This window comes from Leptonychotes weddellii, chromosome 3 (genome assembly GCF_054177405.1).
Source record: "Leptonychotes weddellii isolate Sample4059 chromosome 3, ASM5417740v2, whole genome shotgun sequence".
In the NCBI taxonomy this organism is placed as follows: Eukaryota; Metazoa; Chordata; class Mammalia; order Carnivora; family Phocidae; genus Leptonychotes; species Leptonychotes weddellii.
Window position 1 is genome coordinate 109193563 of NC_138371.1, and position 21330 is coordinate 109214892.

Here is a 21330-nt window from a genome sequence, read left to right on the forward strand (position 1 = left end):
AATGGCACATGTTTGGGGATCTCTTCTGCCTAAGAGGAAAGGCGTTAGGCTAATTACAGGTTTTTGAGGGTTGTGGTGGAGAGAAGAATGATGAATTCCTCTTTGGAAAAATGAGAAACATATAATGAGAGCTTTTGGGGAGGGAGAATGCTACATTGGATTTATTTAAATACTTTTTTTCTGTGTTGCTTAGTACACTGCTGTAAGAAAATAAATTGTGCTATTGTAATGACCAGCTCAAAAGCAAGTCTGCATTTGTGAAGGATCTGAATACCAGAAGGTCATTTAAAGCAATAGTTTTCATGCTTTCAAATGTATGACTGGAATTTAGGTGCCCTTGTGGTAATCCTAGTTGATAGGTTGTTATTTTGTTTAAATAAATATTCTTTGATGTGTTGAACATTTCTGATAGGGTATTCTTTAGCCCAGACATTTTCTAAAATATAAATTTTAAACTAGTGAAAGCTTAATTAAGGTATAGTATTTCTGCTGTGTATCAAAGCCTTATAGTTGTGAGCTATATTACTAGAAATAACTTGCTTTAAAATTCTTTCATTTATAATATTGTTCTGATGGGTTCATTTTTATTCTCATCCACAAAAGTTGCTTGTGATGTAGACATAAAGAGTAATTGAATTGGTGCAAGAGTGCATAGAGATGGAAATATTTTAGCCTCATGAAACTTTATCCACTGCTATAATTATTGGGTTGGTAGTTTAGTTACCTTTCTTACGCAAGTTTAATTTTTTTCCCCCCTTAAATCAAAGACTACTAACAGATGCCCATTTCTGTAGTTAGAATCTAATTTGCATAGAATGATTTCCATAGGCATTATTTGCAAGGTCATTTTGAAATTTAGAAATCAGTGTTTTCTTCAAATTAGTTGTCTCTACTGGCCAAAATTATATTTTATATATTTGCCTGGCTAGGACACTTTTTCTGAAGAAAGTTATTTTTAACTATTTGCTTTAGCAGACTTAAGACAGAACAGTGAGTAAACATGGATTTTCTTATTTCAGGTCTTAAATTAGTTACCTTCCCAAGAATGATCAGCATTCCTTAAAGGGAAAAATATATATAGAAATTCCCATAAAGATATAATTTAGTGCAAATTTACTATAAATAAGAGAGGTAAGGTGGAAACTATCATTAACTTTCACATATAAAAAAGCCCTGCCAACCTCTGGTAAGATTGTTTACTAACTTTATTATAATGTTTGCCAATGAGTTCATGCTTTTATTGGACAAGCTAAATATAATATCAATCTGTTTACATTACTGGTATACTTATAAGACCCATGAAAGTTGTATATTTTTTTTTAAAAATTTGAGCTTATTTCATTTAGTACCTTAAGTTGAATGCCCACTTAAGACACAATGACTTGTACTTTTGCCTAATGTGCATAGAATTTAAAAAATTTAAAAAAATCCATTCCTTAGGAATTAGCTCCTTCTTTTAAGTGGGGGTAGTTCCTCTTTAGGAAATAAGGTAGCAAAATGGAGCAGAAAAAGATATAGTTTGGAGAGTTTTTTTACCTGTATTTGGTGCCCTCGAAGCATTTCTTCATATTGCAGTGAGAATAGGTAAGTGCCAGTGGAAAAAATTTTGCAAAGCATTTAACTTTGCTGATAAGTTAATTTATATTCATTAAGTTTTTATAAAATTGAATTATAATGTATACTTCTAAAACGTCTGTTGCTTTATATCAATATGTTGTTCAGCCTATTAGGACTGTGGGTTATTTTGGAGGTGTGTATTGAGGGCGGCGGGAGTTGGGAAATGGTGGGTGGTGATAAGGACATTAGAGGGAGTGTCTTAGAAATTTTACTTGTTTCCTATTCCACCATTTCTGATATCATCTATATGTTAGTTATGTTAGTTTAGATTAGTGTGGGGGATGTTAGGAGTGGCTTGGTTTCTTTCCTTCTTTTTCCTAGCCAAGGAAGTATCGCCTGGGGATGCTGGAGGAGAGGCTAGTTCCGATGGGATCAAAGGCACGAAAAGCAAAGAACCCTATTGGCTGCCTTGCTGACAGGTGTAAATCAGGAGTACCCATCAATATGGTTTGGTGGAACAGAGTCACAGAAAACAATTTACAGGTAAAAATAATTTTATTAGACATTTTTTGAAAGTGAATATCTTGGTTGCTTTCTGTGTCTGTGTGGGGTGGTGGGTGTGAGATTGGATGGCTTAGTTGATATCCTTAGGTGATTTTTTTTTTTTTTTTAAATCAAAGGAAGGTCAGTGGCCTCTTAACCAACTAAATGACTTTGGTGACTTTTTGAACTTTCTCTGCTTATAGTATACTTTCCTATTCTTTTATGAAATTTAGTTTTACCTTTTTGGATTTTGTTAACAAAAAAGAGTTCAGTTATTTTAATACACAAAGTTATTCAGGGTACTATATTCAAAAATCATTACAAAATTTATTATGGAAAGCCTCATTTATTTGCACTCTGAATAACAGGAAGCTTCATGTGTTTACTTTTTGTACATTTTTACTAAATAAAAATTATATGTAAACAAACTTGTTAAGTATTGGCTCTAAAACCAACTTCAGTAGTATGCTGTCATAGAGTTAAGGCAGGTACATTTCAGTCTTTGACTCTCCCTTATCAATACTGAATAATGAAAATGGATTTTATAACTCAGAGAGTAGCTTTGAATAAGATTCTGAAGTACCTGTGAAATAATTTGAATTAGATTCAGTTTTAATTTGGATTATAGTTATTCTCATTTAAAAAAATTGGTAATGGTATAATATAGATCTATTAATCCAAATTTCAGTTTAGATGGAAGTAGAATATCTTTCTTCCCAAACTTTCTGAATACATGGGTATTTTTAATATATATTGCTAGCCAAAAGTCTGTAATCCCACACACATATACCACACACAGAAAAGCTATAACAAAGTTAACAACTTGGTTTTATTTCTGTCACCAACCTTGTGTTATGAAGGGGTTCCACAGTATTTTGGTCTGTTCAGTATTAATACCATAGCAATATCTATATTGCCTTGGGCATAAAAATAAAGGAGTTACTCCAAAAATATTACAAAGCATAGTATCTGCCCCAAATGAAGTTTTCATAGTATTTTGTAAAGGTAAGGAAAACCTGGGGAGGTGGGGAAGGGTCCACATCATGATACACATAAAATTTCGTTGGAAAGTTTTGAATATGTCAATTATGAAAAGCAATATAGTTCACTGAATTTTTGTCTTTAGATTAGTAGGAGAGAGATTTGATGTGGATTGTTAGAATTATTTTTCAGTTTTAAGAAGTCTGAGAATAAATTGTACCCTAACTATATAAGAAGAGATACAAGTGGAACTGGAACTGCTTGTAGGCTGTGGGGTAAAACACTGATAAATGCATGGGTATAGCCACTTGGCCTTTCCACAGCTGCCCATCTTATCCTGTTGCCAGCTTTTGAGGGACCTTTTTTTAGCCCAGCTTGAAAAATCGTTAGGTTACTATAAGAATACATGCTAGAAATTATGTTTTATTTTTAATTAAAACAGGTTATAATAGATAAGCTTTTCAATGTGCGAAAGATTGAATTCATGTTATCTGAATCTCCTATTTCAACTACTATTATTATTTTATCCTCAAATAGTTCTTTTCCTTTAAGGACATGAGGAATGCCTTAGTAGCTTGGTTTGATATTGGAAGGACAGTGTCACCTCACAATATCAGTCACATGTTGAAGTATTGAAAAATGCCCATCTGGTGTCCATTACTATATTCATGGATTCCTAAACCAGGTACCTGGTGTTGTTTATTCAGAGCAAGGGGTATGTCCTTACCTTTTTTCTTTTCTTTCTTTTTTTTTTTTCTGGGGTTTTTACCTTTTTGTTGTGTGAGAAAACTAATTTTTGTGAATCTATTCTTTTTTTAAAAAAATATTTTATTTATTTATTTGATAGAGACACACACAGCGAGAGAGGGAACACAAGCAGGGGGAGTGGGAGAGGGAGAAGCAGGCTTCCCGCGGAGCATGGAGCCCGATGCCGGGCTCGATCCCAGGACCCTGGGATCATGACCTGAGCTGAAGGCAGACGCTTAATGACTGAGCCACCCAGGCGCCCCTATTCGTTACCATTTTTTTAAGTTTTGTATGATGCTTTTTAACATATTTGTCCACAAAAATTTTACACAATAAAAAAATATGAATAGCCAGATGTATTAATCTTTCCTGTTTCATTTGTTTCCTTTCCTTTAAATCTTAGGTCTTCTTAATCCTAAGGTCAGAGAAATGTTTATTTGTATTTTATTTTAGTAATTATAGCTGTGTTTCTTAAATGGTTACCTTGTGCCAGGCACTGTGCTAAGCTCTTTACATATATTGTCTCTTTTGGTCTTCCTAATAGCTTATGAGAGAACATTACTATTAAATGAAGAAACATCTTCAGAGAAGCTAAGTAACATTAAGGTTAAATAGTAGTCAGTAGAGGAGCAGACATTTTAACCCATGTTTGTCAGACTTTAAATTCTCTTAACTCTATGTGATATACCCTCTATTGAACTAGAGCTGTGGTTGGCTTAATTATCTAACTCGTTAACTGAACTTCTGTAGGGCAGCTTGTTTTTGGATGAGAGTGCATACATATTTTCTATCCATGGATTGTAACTTATGCATAACTGCAGGATTGGTAAGGTCAGTCCTTTTTCCTTATGATTCCATCTGATTCTCAGTGACCTTTAATTACCTTTCTTTCTAGAACTGCAAACATTTCTTCACATTGATTTCTTAGTGTTAAGCTAACATCTTTAGAAGTTTTTCCACTTCTGAAATCAAAAGATAACCAACAAAACCCTTATACCAAAAACAGCAACAGAAACTTTCTCTGAAGGTTTCCACCTGAATCATTCATAATTGCATTTATTCTCTTCAGTGTTGGGTTTCTTTGAAGAGCTCCCATCTTTTAGTACTTAATAATCTTTTTATTTATTTTCCATCAAGAATCTCATGATACGAGAGAGCCTGTTTACCACATTTGTAAAACAGTGATTCATGCTTTCATTTAAAACATACATACAAAAATACATATATGTATATATAAAATACGCTAATTAAAGAATCAAAGATATTTATTGTTTTCCTTAGTTTTTCATAGTGTGGTGAAGGCTAAATTTATTTTTCATATGGCTCTTTGAAATACTGATAATATTCATGAGGTCTCCATTACTATGTTTGTGGAGTTCCTGTTCGAGGACGCTTGAAATTGATTCTATGCTTTTCTCTGATTTCTTTACCACCCATTTATTCTTTCAGTGTCTGCAGTTTGGTATCATCAAAATTTGCTGAAATTGGGGCACCTGGTGGCTCAGTTGGTTAAGCGTCTGCCTTCGGCTAGGGTCATGATCCCGGGGTCCTGGGGTCGAGCCCCACGTTGGGCTCCTTGCTCGGCAGGGAGCCTGCTTCTTCTCCCTCTCTCTGTCCTCCCCCCACCCTGCTCGTGCTCTCTCTCTCGCAAATAAATACATAAAATCTTAAAAAATTTTTTTTGCTGAAATTGCTCTCAAAATTTGTCAGAGATCTCCTTAATTACCAAATAGAGCAGTTTTATCCAGTACTTAAAACTGCTGGCCACCTCACTATTTTTGAAACTTTCCTTTTTGCAGTCTTGACTCTTTGTTTTACCCCTAGCTCCTCATGAGCTCCTGTTCTTGGCTCACTCATTCTTTGCTTTCCCTTGTATGCCTAAGACCTAAAATCTTATTTCTGTTAGGACTGTCTTCTAAGTTAAAGACTCAGATTTTTTGTGCTTTCTGGTATCTTTGCATGTAGGTATGTATCCCACTTGTCCCTGCAAATTTGGCATATCTAAAACTTGCGCATTTTCCTATTTTCTAAATCTGTTTCTTTTGTAGTTCTTCTTTAATGACTTTATCATCTTCCCGGTCCAGTCACTGAGGCTACATATCTTTTTTTTTTTTTTAAGATTTTATTTATTTGCAAGAGAGAGAATGAGAGACAGCATGAGAGGGAGGAGGGTCAGAGGGAGAAGCAGACTCCCTGCTGAGCAGGGAGCCTGATGTGGGACTCAATCCCGGGACTACAGGATCATGACCTGAGCCGAAGGCAGTCGCTTAACCAACTGAGCCCCCCGGCGCCCTGAGGCTACATATCTTAACTTCTCCCCTGTCATCTCTCACATTCTACCATTTATTATAAGAAGGAAACTATTGAAGTTTGTTAATTGAAAGACAGTACATTGGATAATTTATTTGCCATCATATTAAGGCTTTGCCACAATAATGCCATATTATCCCCATTTGACAAACAATGTAAGTTGCAATTTAGAAAAACTTTTTTTTTTTTAAGATTTTATTTTTTAAGTAATGTCTACACCCAGTGTGGGGCTCAAACTCAACCCTGAGATCAAGAGTCACACGCTCCATTGACTGAGCCAGCCAGGCCTCTAATCCCTGTTCTTTAAAATTCTGTAGTATCTTCCTCTTCTTTCCTTTTTTAACTTTACTGACAGTTTATACCCTAAGGGTATCTTCTGTATAATTTTTGTCTAATCCCCTGGGATCTGTTTTACTTATCTAGGGCTATCTCTCTAACCATTCACACATACTAAATTCTAATCAAATGGAATCTTCCATATATCATATAATATGAAATACGTTGTCAGTTCTCTGTATCTTTGTATCTCTGTACTATTGTTAACAGAGCCTGAAAAAAAAATCTTTCCTCCTTTTTCCTTCAAGAGTTAACTCAAATACTACCTTCTCTGTGAATACTTGCCTGAAAGAATTTTTTTTTTTTTTTACTGTTTCTATAACACTTGGTGATATTTAAGAGTTATTTCATTGTTTTATATTAAGTTTCTTTACCTGTTTGCCTTTTCCCACTGGATTGTAAATATTTGAGACTGAGCATGTATTTATTACTATTTTTGTACCCTTAATGTATTTTGTCTCTAAATGTTACTGTTTAATTTCCTTTTATTAGGCAGTATATGTAATTTGTGGTAATTTATTCTAATACTTTTATATATTTAAAAAATTTGATCATAGGTTCTGGGATTTATAGCTACCATATTACTATTGCTTAGTTTGTATTATCACAACTGATTTAGAACAGAGGATAGTGATTTCTTTTGAAATGTTAGAGAATCTTCTATATTTTTAAAACTCAAAGTTTAACATTTGTCCAAGTATTCTTGATATTTTCTAATCTTCTGATCCTGGTAGTAGTCTTAATTACTTCTTGACGTTGTTAAGTCACAGGGCTTCTCCATTTTGTATTTTTCTCATGATCTTAGCCCAAACACCAAGCAGATGGTAGATGGAAGGTCACCAGAGACTCCACATCAGGAGTACTTTATTTTACCTAAGTGTAAATTCTCTTTATCTTTCTTCAGTCTTTGCCTAGGTTGTTTACCCATTTCTCTGCCTGACCAATCTGTATGTCAATTTCCAAATTTTTTATTTGTTCTATGATTATATAGTTCAAATGCCATTGTTTAGGATTGAAATACTTTATCACTTACCTTACAGAATTGTGAAGATTCAGATTTCCAAGCACATAGTAGATATTAAATAAATTTCCATTCCAACAGTTTCACCCTATCACTCCAAAACTCGGTCTTTGTTTATATTTATTTAGGGTGCTATTAGTTATATTCAGATGCATGTGACATCATGGTATGTATGTGTGTGTGTGTATATATATATTTTTTATATATAGGATGGGACAGTAACATTAATTGTCTTTTAGGGGCTCACATTTTAATGCTAACTCTCTTGAATATTTTTAAAAATTAATTTAAAAATGCCCCCCCCCCCCCCCCGGGGCGCCTGGGTGGCTCAGTTGGTTAAGCGACTGCCTTCGGCTCAGGTCATGATCCTGGAGTCTCAGGATCGAGTCCCGCATCGGGCTCCCTGCTCGGCAGGGAGTCTGCTTCTCCCTCTGACCCTCCTCCCTCTCATGCTCTGTCTCTCATTCTCTCTCTCTCAAATAAATAAATAAAATCTTAAAAAAAAAAAAAATGCCCCCCCCCCTCTTTTTTTGAAGGGATAACAGTGTGTTTTCATCTTTCCCATAAGACTAAGGTGTTAAGGGGCGCCTGAGTGGCTCAGTCAGTTAAGCGTCTAACTCTTGATTTTGGCTGGAGTTGTGATCTCCATCAAGCCCCATGTCGGCCCCTGCTCTCAGCAGAGAGTGTCCTTGAGGATTTTCTCTCTCCCTCTGCTCCTCCCCCTGCATACATGCTCTCTCTCTTTCTCTCTCTCAAATAAATAAGTCTTAAAAAAAAAAAAAAGGATTTGGTGTCAACTGGAATAAAAGGATGGGAAGTGCATGGCTTTGTTAACTTCTCAGGGTATTGCAGGTTAAGATTTGCCTAGAAGTAATGACAGGTTAAATAAAATCATATTCATTTTGTCTCAGACTTTTGGAAATAATGGGTTATAGATCATAAATTATTAGTGTTGTTTTAGCTTACCCCCAGAGTGATGTAAGTGAATGAGAATGGTTGGACTGTTGGCTGTATTAGGAGATTCATGCTTGTCAACATCTCTTTTGATGGCATTTGCTCGCCTTGTGGTCTGATTAAATGGCATTTCTTGTAAGAAGTATTTAATTAGAAGAATGCTCACATTAAGATCTTTTGGCCCACAAATTCTCCTGTGAATTCTAGTTGCTTGTTACTGGTGCTTTTAAGATCCCAGAGAGGTTTTTGAAACTCACCAGATATATCTCAATCTTTAGTTACTTGCTGAGTTTTAGCGTTACTTCAGGTGATTTCTAGACTTTAGGCCCTAGGAGATGGGATTGTTTGGGCTTTAGAATGGAATGGATTGGAATTTTTAAGGTTAAACTTAAACCTTCTACTCAGGGTTCCTCAGGACTTTGAAGAGTTCTAGAACTGTGGTGCAGGTAAAATGGTATTAGTATGTATACACTGCTTTCTGACCCCCAGACCCACTTCTTATTCTCCTTTATAGCTGCTGTTCTAAACCTTTAACACTGTTCTCAAACCTACTCACCCCTTCTTTGTCACTTTTGAGTAAATGACTTGTGTATTTCACAGGAGGGAAAAAGGGCATGAGAATGAATTGTCTCATTTGGCAGCTTTTAATGTGTGGGCAGCATTTTCATTCATAACTTTCCTTACTGTTTTTCCTCCTGTCTCAGACAAACAGTTGTTCCTTTACTATGTTCATCAGAATCTGTCTTTATTACCTCTAACAATTTATTCTGTTATTTATCCCTTTTCAGATTTAGGACATGTCTCCCTCAACAATTATTTCTTTCTCCTAGCTTGTGAATATGCCATGTTTAAGTTTCTTTCACTCTGGGACCCTGGGAGTAAGGAATGCTAACTGAGGAAATGTTCTAGGGTCAATATGTTTGGGAAACTGCGATAAAATTTGAGAAATGCTTACTACTTACTGTTGCTACATTTTTTTTTTTTTAAGATTTTATTTATTTATTTGAGAGAGCGAGAATGAGAGAGAGTACATGAGAGGGGGGAGGGTCAGAGGGAGAAGCAGGCTCCTCGCTGAGCAGGGAGCCCGACGCGGGACTCGATCCCGGGACTCCAGGATCATGACCTGAGCCGAAGGCAGTTGCTTAACCAACTGAGCCACCCAGGCGCCCTGTTGCTACTTTTTTACCTTTAATTCATCCCTCAATTCCCATTGTTTTGCCATTCACTTTCATCAGTTCTGTTGAAACTCTTTTTGATAAGGTTACCTAACTATCAAAAGTACCAGTTCTTATTCGATCTCTGATGGGTTTGACATTGTTGACCATTCCTCTTTCTCTGAACTTAGCTCTTAGACTGTTCTTTGTTAGTCTCTTTTGAGGACCTCTTGTCTGTTACCTTGCCCTCAGGAACTCTCCCAAGCTCTGTCCTTCACTCTCTTCTCATTTATTCCACACAGTGCCCCTCAGGGATCTCAGCAGATCTTTATTACTTCAGCTACTCCCTATTCATAGTCAACTTTCAGGTTTTTTTTTTTTTTTAGCTCCTCAGTCCTTTGCATTCACTTTGAGTACTAGCTTCTTCAGAACATTTTCATTTATATGGCATAAGACTTTGAAAATTCATTATGTCTAAAACGAACATCACATCTTTTCCTTTAAACCTGTTTTATTCACACATGTCTGTACAAACTCATTCACAACTATGTGCCTGCTGTCTGTCTTGGTTTTTTATATCACCCAGTTGTCTAGTGAGTTTTTCTTGCCTCCTCCATCTTCCTTATCTGTCACATCATTCAGCCACTAGGTTCTATTGATTGGGCTACTTTGAAATTGTCTTCACTTCTAATATTACTGAGTTATAATTTAGGTCTACCTTCATTTCTTATCTGGATTGTTATTATTGTAAGACTGTTATTATCTGGTTTCCTGCTTCTAGTCTTAATTTTCAAACCACTACCTGACTGATTATCTGATCTTGTTTTTTTACCTTTGTCATTAGAATAAATTCAGATCGTTCAGAAAGGTATCCAAGGTGTACCTATTGATCTCTCTCCTGATAAATGCTGTAGACCTACTGAACTATTTGTAGTACCATGAAGAGTACCATGCTCTTTCTGCTTCTTTCTTTGAACATTGTCTTTGAACATTGCTTTGCTTGCTGTGCCCTTTTCTCTATCTTGACTCAGCAAACTTGTCTTTTAGGAATCATTTCGGGCATCTAGTTTATGACCTAATTAGTTAGCATTAAGCATTTGTTCACTTTTCCCTAGCACTTATGTTGCTGTAATTAATGTATATATAACTTGTCTTAAAGGCTAACAGTATATGGCACACTGTGATACTTAATATTTTTTGATATCTGGATGTTCTGAGCTCTTGGGATTGCAGAATTAGGTTCAGGATACATTTACCTGTGAAATACTCATCTGTGAGCTTCTAGAACACAGTGCCTATGTTATATAGATTTTTCTTCTCCACAGTGTCTAGCACAGTGCCTAGCACAGTATCTTCTATGTATTAGTTATTCAAATAATTGAATGAATGAACCTGGATTAGTGATTATCTATATTTGTCCTGATGGTAGTCCTGAAATTTAATGCTTTGTGCAGTTTCTTAAAATTTTCTTTGGTACAGTTTCATGACAAAAATATCATTATGGAAAAATGTTTGAAAAATCTTAATATATCTTTTATCTTGTGACTGAATATGACAGAGTTCTTGGTGATAGAGAATGCCTCTAAGTAAATCTTTCTTACTGTGTAATGTGGCAAATAGGTTTCACTATTATATACCTTTGAATAGAAACTGTGCATAGATATAGAAAATAGTTATAACTATATAGGTATTCTTGCCTATATAGTAATTCTTGCCTCTTTGGAATGCTGTGATGGTCTCATTGTCCTGGACTACTCATTAACTGACCTGAATGGGTATTTTTATTTTTTTTTAGGGAGAGTAATTTTTTTTTAAGCTTTCTTGAGATAATTGACATATAAATAGGTAGAGGAATATTGAGCTAGGAGATAATGTCTCTTTGACCATTAATGATTACTGCTATTGGGGAACTTGTAACATATAAATAACTTTCAAGTGGAAAAGGAGCAGTTTACCTGTTTTTTGTTTGAAAATGTGTTCTATCCACCACACACAGATTTTGCTTTTTTATATACATTGATTCTATTGGTCTCAATTTAAATATTGCATATTTTATGTGAGTTCTTATGTAACAGCATGCTGTTCAGTGATGATATGCAAAGAAAAGGGAACTGTGTAAGTGACTTTATGATTAACAATCTTAAACTTTCTTACAACTTTTTTGTAAAAATTATATATACTTAATGGAAAAAATTCAGATACTATAGAGAAGTACAAAGAAGGAAGCAAAAATGCCTCCAGTTTCCTCACCACCCAGAGATGACATCTCTCTTAACATTTTAGTGAGCTCTTCAGTTAGCATTCTTTTATATACATGTGCATGTGTGCACACATATTTTTCCTTCTTTCCCCTTCTTCCCTTTCTCTTAGGCATAAGTATACCATTTTACAGAAATAGCTGTGTAGTATAATTGCTGTATTTTAGCCTAATTTTTATTTTATTTTTACTCACTGGACCTCCCTCCCTGGTAAATAGAAATATATCAATTCACATGATTTTTAATGGCTACACGCTGTTGTAGGGACTAAAATTCACATGACTGAATCCCTATCAAGAGATATTTTAGTCACTTCCTTTTTTAAAAAACAATCATAAATTTAAAAAAATACATGCAAAACTTAATTTTTGCTACATACGTGATTTTCTCCTTAGCTCTAGTTCCTAGATGTGGGAGTACTAGGGCAGCTTATTTTTCATTTTGATGCATATTATCAAGCTGTTCTCAAGAACAGTGTTTAGGGTATTACCTATTTATGACAAACTTCGTAAAGGATGGGACTAATGAGTACTTTTTTGGGAAATTTATGTTTCCATAGTTTCAAGCTATTATATATAATTACTTTTGCTGAGCTTGTGAAAATTTTTCTGTTTAACTCTACCATAATATGAAGCTTATTACTAATTGATTTTCACTTGTAGGTTCTCATGTACTGATGCTACTTTACTCTAAAGATAGCCAAATTATAAATAGGAGAACTTCTGTTTAAAACAAAACTGAAGTGCATCTCTTGGAAGCATTAGTAATCAATTTTCTTCCATGGTCTTCACCAATTTGACTCTAATTTATTTAGAAATCGTATTTCCTCTATTGGGGTGTTTATCAGAGGGCCCAAATTGCTTCAGAAAAATTTTAAATTGAGATACTAGACTAATTTTCACAGTAGTAGTATTTTAGATGTTAACTTCTAACTTACAAGGTGAAATTTTGCTGGTCTTAAACAGGTTAGTTCCTGAAAAACCCAGAAGTTGAGTATAGTTTGATAATAAATTTTAAATTGACTGTATTTGGATATGCTTGAAATATAAGGGGAAATAACAACCCATTAAATTAAAAAAAAAATCTTGTAGAAGTGTGAACTTGGAGGGTCTGGTTAGCCATTTGACTTCTCCTTTCCATTTCACCCTGTTCCTCTTTATTCTGTATTATTTATGAACACTGAAGACTGGTAAAAATAGCTCTGAATGGGGCTGTTCTTTATGTCCTTGAGTCTCATCTTTTTATGCCTTTATAGATCATTTTATCAAGGCAAAATACTTGCCAATTCCTGCCTTTTTCCCTCATTTTCAGTATCCCCTCTTTTACCTACCCAAATAATTCACTACTCTTTGCCCTTGCCAGGAGACAGACAGACAGACAGACAGACAGACACACACACACACACACACACACCCCTTGGACATAAATCTTTTGAATTAGTCCCAACTGGACTCTTTTGTTAACTCCAAAGATAGAAGAAGAGTAGTGAAGATGGTATATTGGAGTAGGTTTTAGAAAAAAAGATAAGGCTAAGATTAATATCAACATTTCATATCCTGTTTTTTTTTTAAATTTACTTAATTCAGTCAAGAACAGTGGAGACTTGATCTGTTCAATCTAATTGGATTTCATCAGTGAAGTCATTAAACAAAACTTCCCCTTCTCTTCTTTTCTTCCCACTTTCCCTTCCTCTTTTTCCTCCTCTTCTTCCTTTTCTTTTTTTCTGCTTTTCTCTCTTACTCTCTTTAATCCTGGTTGCAAAATAGAAGATGGATTGGAGTTGAGCAAGATTGGAGTCTAGTTGGTCCATTGGGATGATGTTGCAGTAAACTTGAGTAGAGGTGATGGTGGTGTAGACTAGGGCACTGATGGTGACATAGATAGAAATAGTTGAATTTGAGAAATATTTAGGATGTAGAATAGATATCATGATTTGTTGCTTCAAAGATATCTGCATTATCAAAAAGATAGTTAGCTGTGGTATAATTTATCTGTTTAGGAAAGAGATGATACAGAAGACACAACAAAACTTGAAAAGAAAAACCAGCTTAATAGGGAGGTGATAGATTTGCTCACAAATTGTTTGAAATGATAGTTGCAAAGCACCTCTTTACTAATGAGTGCCTAAACAAAATGAGGAGTTGGCTAAATTTTATTTATTGATCAAATTAGGGATACCTTATGTTTTGAAAACATCACTACTAGATTTGTTTTCTGGCCAAGGTGGAAGAATAGGTGTTGGATTTACCCTCCAGAAACAGCTAAAAAACTGAACAAAGTATATGAAATAACAGTTTTCAAGACATTAGGTATCAGACAGTGGAGGACAATCATCCCTGATAGATGGGAAACAAAGGTGAGCCTAGCTTACCACTTGGAGGGTTTCTAGGCCTGGTGCATGGAACGGGAACTCAGGTGGAGCCTACTGATCTATTTAATTGAGGAGACCAAACTGGAGGTTAACAGAAGGTTATAGTTCACAAGAAAAAGTACTGATGAGAAGAGAGTTCATAAACAGAAGGAACTATAGTAGACACTTGCAAAGTTCCCATTGAGTCTTCAGCTGAGTACTGAGCAGAGGGTATGAGTGAAGAGGCTATTTGAGCTGGAAGAAGAAATTCCTAAAAAGATCACAGGAGATAATTCTCAGAGTTCATACAGGACCAGCTGTAGTTCCTATTCTCACCAGCCAAAATGGAAAACATCATGATTTATGAAACACCAGTAATGTAATGGGAAGTCTTTTGCCTAGTAGTGGGGCCAAATTATTGTCTTAAAATAAATGCTGCCCTGGTCCTTCCTAATGAAGTTTAAAAGCAAGACCTGAAGGATCAGACTACTTTTTAAGCAGTTTATGACGGAGAACAAAGCTCAAGAATTTTTATAGGAATATTAAAAAAAATACCTAATACCCAACAAGATAAAAATAGCAATATTTGGCATCTAATAAAAAATTAGTAGGCATGCAAACACTACTAGACATACAAACACTCAATGAGTCTGAAATAATTTTTTAAAAAAGCAAAATAAACACTTCTTTCAAACATACAAGAGTTGAAGGATTCACCACCAGCAGATGTGCACTTCAGTAGATATTAAAGGGAGTATTTTAAGCAGATGGAAAACAAAAGCCTGTGGAAATCAGAATCTATACAAAGAGATGAAGAACACTGGAAACACATACTACATGAGTAAATATAAGAAACCTTCCCCCTTAGTTAATCTCTTTGAAAAATACTTGTTCAAAGCAAAAATAGTAACAACCTCTTATTAGCTTTATAACATAATAGATTTAAAATATGTGTTGACAATAGCATAAAGTCTGGGAGAGGAGAAATGGAAGTATAATATTGTAAGCTTGCTATACTATATGTGAAGTAGTTTAAGACTGGATTATAGTTGGTGTTAGGAACTGAATTTTGTCTCCCCTAAATACGTATGTTTAAGCCCTAACCCTTAATGTGACTCTATTTGGAAATAGGGCCTTTAAAGAAATAATTAAGGTTAAATGTGGTCATAAGGATGGGGCCCTAATCCAATATGATTGATGTCCTTAGAAGACAAAGAAATACCAGTGGTGCACGGGCACAGAGAAAAGGCCTATTGCTGTGAGGGCACGGCAAGAAGTTCGCTGTCTGCAAGCCAAGGAGAGAGGCCTCAGGGAAAACTGCCTCTGCTGGCACTTTGATCCTAGATTCTCACCTTCTAGAACTGTGAGAAAATAAATAAATTTCTGTTGTTTAAACTGCTCGGTATATGGTATTTTGTTATGACCCTAGACAAAGATAGTTGGTGATAAGTTAAATATGTATATATATATTATAAAACTTAAGGCAGCCACTGTAATAACGCAAAAGAGTTATAGCTAATAAGCTCTGAGAAGAAATAAAAAGAAATTTAAAAAATCAGTTAATTCCAGAAGAAGGCAGGAAAAGGAAAAGGGGAACAAAGAACAAAGAGAACAAATAGAAAAGTAGCAAGATAGTAGTTTTGAATCTACCCATATTAATAATCACATTAAATGTAAATAGCCTAAATGTCCCAATAAGAAGGCAGAGATTTTCAAATTGTATTTAAAAAAAAAAAAGAGCAAGATCCAACTATATGAAACTGACAAAAACCCCACTTTAAACATAAAGCCAAAAATAGGTTTAAAGTTATACCATGCACTAGTCAAAAAAGACTTGTGTGTATTACTAGTATCATATACCATATATAATAGTATGTATACTATAATATATAGTTAGTTTAATTATAGTAATATACTACTGTATATTATCAGTCTATACATAGTGTGTATATATGTGTGTGTGTGTATATATATATATGTAGATAGATAGTGTAGTAATACAGTTGGTTCTGGAACAATGTAGGGGTTGGGGTGATAACTCCCCATGCATTTGTAACGGAGTGCCTGGGTAGCTCAGTTGGTTTAGCGTCTGCCTTCGGCTCAGGTCATGATCCCCGGGTCCTGGGATCGAGTCCCATATTGGGCTCTCTGCTCAGTGGGAGTCTGCTTCTCCCACCCCCTGCCACTCCCCCTGCTTGTTCTCTCTTTCTCTCTGTCAAATAAATAAAATCTTTAAAAAAAAAATCATTGTATAACTTTTGACTACCCCAAAACTTAATGACTGGTAGCCTTCTGTTGACCGGAAGCCATACTGATAATATAAACATTGGATTAACACACATTTTGTATGTTATATGTATTATATGCTATATTCTTACAATAAAGTAAGCTAGAGAAAAGAAAATAATAAAATCAAAAGAGAAAATACACTTATAGGTACTGTACTGTATCGAAAAACTCTGTGTAAGTGGTCCTGCACAGTTCAAACCCATGGTTATTCAAGAGTCAACTGTGCATATAGTACACTGATATATACTGTGTGTATAACATACCTGAGGTAGTTATATTCACATCAGACAAAGTAGGTGTCAGAGCAGAGAATATTATCAGGAACAAAGAGAATTATTTGATAAAGATAAAGGGACGTTCATTAAGAGCATGGATGTACCATTTTTCAGTGTGTATGTACCTAATAATAGGGTTAAAATATGAATATATGAGACAAAGACTAATAAGAGTTGCAAGGAGTAGACAGACAGTGATAGGGATTTCAGTACTCCTCAGTAGTGGAGGGAGACAAAAACAGTAAGAATATAGGAGATTTGAACAACTCTATCAATTTGACATTTATGGAAAACTCTGCCCCCAAACAACCAAATACATATTCTTTTGAAGTGCACATAAAACATTGACTTAGACCAATTCTGGGTCATGGAACAAGTCTCAATAAATTTATAAAAGGATTCAGGTCAGACAAATATGTTCTCTGACCACGATGTAATTAAGATAGAAATCAATAACAAAGATATTTGGAGAATCTTGAAGTATTTGGAAACCGAATAACACACTTCTAAATTATATGTGGGTCAAAGAAGAAATAGGGAAAGCAGAAAGTATTTTGAAGTGAATGAAAATGAAGACATGTCTAAAGTTGTGGGATGCTGCAAAAATAATAATGAGGGAGATTTATAGCACTAAATGCTTATAGTAGAAAAGAAGAAATGTTCTTAGGTCAGTGACCTCAGCTTCTACCTTAGGAAACTAGAGAAAGAAGAACAAATGCAGCCCAAATTTGGCCCCCCAAAAGATAAGTTCATGTCCTGATCTCTGGAACTTGTGAATTCTACCTTATTTAGACAGTCTTTACATTTGTAATTAAGGATTTGGAGATATCTTCCTGAATTACTTAAGTGGGCCCAGAACAATGGCAAGTGTCCTGGTAAGACAGAGGCAGAGGGAGATTATACACAGGAGAAGGTGATGTGAGGACAGAGACTAGAAACAAGTGATGTGGTGCAAGCCAAGGAATCTCAAGAGAATGCTGGCAGTTACCATAAGCTAGGAGAGAAGCGTGGAATGGATTCTGCTCCAGTGCATTTGTACCAACAACTTAATTTTGGACGTATGGTGTCCAAAAAGTGGAAGAGCATACATTTCTGTTGTTTTAAGCCATCAAGTTTTTGGTAATTTGTTACCAGAAAACTGGTACATATGTACTAGCAACAAATAATAGTACATTGAAATTTTAAAAATTATGTAATTTATGATAATATCAGGAATATAAAATAGGGATCAATCTGACAAAGGTCTGAGGATCTGTAATTGAAAACTTTGAAACATTCCTGAGAGGAATTAAGTAAGACCTAAATAAATGGAGACATGTATCATGTTCATGGATCTGAAGACTTATTATTGTTAAGATGTTGATTCTTACCAAGTTGATCTATAGATTTGTGTAATCTCAAATAATGAGTTGATTTTCATCAAAGTAGCAAAGGCTGTTCAGTGGAGGAAAAATGATCTGTTTAGCAAACAGTGCTAGAATAATTGAGTATATGCAAAAAATATTAGACCCATACCTCACACTTTATAAAATTAACTCAGAGTGGAACTTAGACCTACATGTAAAACATGAAACTAAAAAATTTATAGAAGAAAACGCATAATATCTGTGACCTTTGGTTAGGCAGGTATTTCTTAGATGCAACACCAAGTACATGACTCTTAAACATTTTTATAAACTGCACTTCATCAAAATTTAAGAACTTCAGTTCTTTGAAAGGTACTGTTAAGACAGTGAAAAGACAAATTATAGACCTGGAGAAAATATTTGTATATCACATATCTGACAAAGGACTTCTATCCCAAACTGTCAAAATTCCATAATAAAAAACAAATCCAATAAAAATGGTCAGAAAGTGTGAACAGACATTTTGTGATAGAAGACACAGAGTGGCAAATAAGTCGTTTGGAAAAATGCAAAATAAAACCACATTGAGATACTACACATCTATTAAAATGTCTAAAATATAAAAGTCCAACCAAAGCACATGTCCCTGAGTACATAGAGCAACTTGATCTCTGCACAGAGTGCTGGTGGACGTATTAAAATAGTACAACCGCTTTGTGAAACAGCTTACCAATTTTTTAAAAGGGTTAAATATACACATACCGTATATATCCAAGCCATTTTCCAACAGTAATGAAACATATCCACACAAAGACTTTTACCTGAGTGTTCTTTGCAGCTTTGTTTTTAATAGCCAAAAACTGGAAACAACCTTTGTCCATCAGGTGGAAAGATAAACAAGTTGTGGTATATTGATGTTCCTGAATATTAATCAGTAAAAAAGAATGCAGTATTGATAAGAACCAGTGACATTAATGAATCTTAATGTTGCCAAGAGAAAGAAGCTGGGTAAAAAACCAGCGCATAAATATGTATGTAAGATTCATTCATATTATTCTAGAAAATGCAGATTAATCTATAGTGACAGAAAGCTGATCTGTGGTTTCCTCAAGACCGAAGTAGGGGAGTAGAGAGGAATGGGAGAGAGGTACTTGAAAGAAGCTTGTGGCAACTTTTTGGCATGACGCATATATTCATTATCTTGATTTGGATAATGGTTTCTTGGTTGTCTACCTATGACCAGAGTTATCAAAGTTTACATTTTAAATATATGTGGCTTATTTATATGTCAATTGTATCTAAATAAAGCTGTTAAGAAAAAGTTAGCAGGTCAGGTTTCATTCAGAGAGTAGAAAGATTACTGATAGCAACTTAAGCCATTAAAACAAGTAAGTTGAGCTCATTATAAGGATCTTTACCATGGAAGGTCTTTAATGGGTTTTATGGGTTTGCTATGTGATATTTAAAAACCTGAACAATACTCAAGAACATTAATGGTTTCTCAGTCATATGTCACCTTAAGACAACTTTTTCTTACAGACCTTTTTGACATATTTGCAGTGAAATATTACATAAGACTTTGTATTCTATTTTCATTTAATGCAAACTTCCTGTTTTTCTACTTAATTTTAAAAACATAGTTAATGGTTGTACTTTTTATTTTGTTGGACCATTTATTAATTCAGTCCCTTAATTTATGGGACTAATTTATTGTGGTCTTAAGTGTTCTGTTTGTAGTGGAGTCCAGCAAAGTATTAAATACTGAATTTTACTTTAAAAGTAACAGTTTCCATGGAATCATGTAATAGTAGAAAAGCATAAAATAATGTTAAACCTGAGTTAGAAACCTCATCGGAAAATTACTTACTTTTGTAAAAAACCCTATCGGATAGGAAATACTCTGTCATTTTGGTTGGGTGAGATATCTACATTGAAATTTTAATTATTATTTTAAGTATAATAATGACAACAGTGCTTTTTTTTTTTTTTTTTTTTAAGATTTTATTTATTTTTTGACAGAGAGAGAGACAGCGAGAGAGGGAACACAAGCAGGGGGAGTGGGAGAGGGAGAAGCAGGCTTCCCGCTGAGCAAGGAGCCCGATGTGGGGCTCGATCCCAGGACCCTGGGATCATGACCTGAGCCGAAGGCAGATGCTTAACGACTGAGCCACCCAGGTGCCCCGACAACAGTGCTTTTTAAACTAAGTATTAGGACTTTTGATTTAGTCTATTTCTGTTTAGAGAGTACAGGTCGGGATCATAGCTAAATGTTGGGGGATGGTATCAATTTATAAAAAGCACTTGGTTGTTTTTGGCATGCAAGTTGTAGTGTAAATTTAAGTGTATGAGAACCCGAAACTCTTGTTTTTATTGATAAATTCTCCCAAAGTGAATGTCTGTTACTTGACTTGAATAAACATTGATTTTTTTTTTCAAACATGCATTTATAGCTGTTTAAGGAATGCTGAAAATTAGGATTTAAAATATAAATACTAGAATAGAAATAGAAATTATGAATATAAATTACCTGTATATGAAATAACAAATATAAATCTATAGGAACATATACTAGATAGTTATGCAAGGGTTATTATTATTATTTTTAAAGATTTTATTTATTTATTTGACAGAGAGAGACACATCGGGGGAGTGGGAGAGGGAGAAGCAGGCTTCCCACTGAGCAAGGATCCCGATGCGGGGCTCTATCCCAGGACCCTGGGATCATGACCTTAGCCGAAGGCAGACGCTTAATGACTGAGCCACCCAGGCACCCCTATAGTTATGTAAGGATTATGAAAATCATAGGGCTAAGGATTATGAAAATCATAGGGCAGGAGTAATAAAACTTTTTATTCCATTCTCTTTAGGGGTGTTGAAGTTAGATAGAAAATTTATATAACCCAAGCCCTTGAGTCTTCTTTCTAGATTCAACCTTCACCTCCTAAAGCTAAAAGAAATTGATTACTTTCTGATGAACATATATTTCATTTTAATATGATACACTGGTTTTAGTTAAGTGGTTTTGGCTTATTTTTCAAGAAATTGTTCTTTTTAACATGTTAAAGGTGTGTGCCTATACTATTTTGTTACTTTATAAAGTCCATATTTATATTTTAAACTTTTAATTGTAGTTATTATTTTAAATAATTGTATCATAAAAAGTATTCTCATTATTATAATAATTGTTAATTATTACTTTAAATATTTCT

The 21330-nt window shown here is 34.7% G+C and overlaps 1 protein-coding gene across 8 annotated transcripts in view; it reads left to right on the forward strand.

Annotated features, from left to right (window-relative positions):
- PAN3 (poly(A) specific ribonuclease subunit PAN3) overlaps window positions 1-21330 on the forward strand; it is a 130608-nt gene that overhangs the window by 35966 nt on the left and 73312 nt on the right. For 6 of the 8 annotated variants that reach the window (XM_031016898.2, XM_031016894.2, XM_031016895.2 and 3 more), the window contains exon 5: window positions 1939-2100. The exons of the other annotated variants lie outside the window; for them this stretch is intronic. In XM_031016898.2, coding sequence (XP_030872758.1) covers window positions 1939-2100 — 162 coding nt within the window. The remainder of the gene's footprint in view (window positions 1-1938; window positions 2101-21330) is intronic. 8 annotated transcript variants of the gene reach the window in all.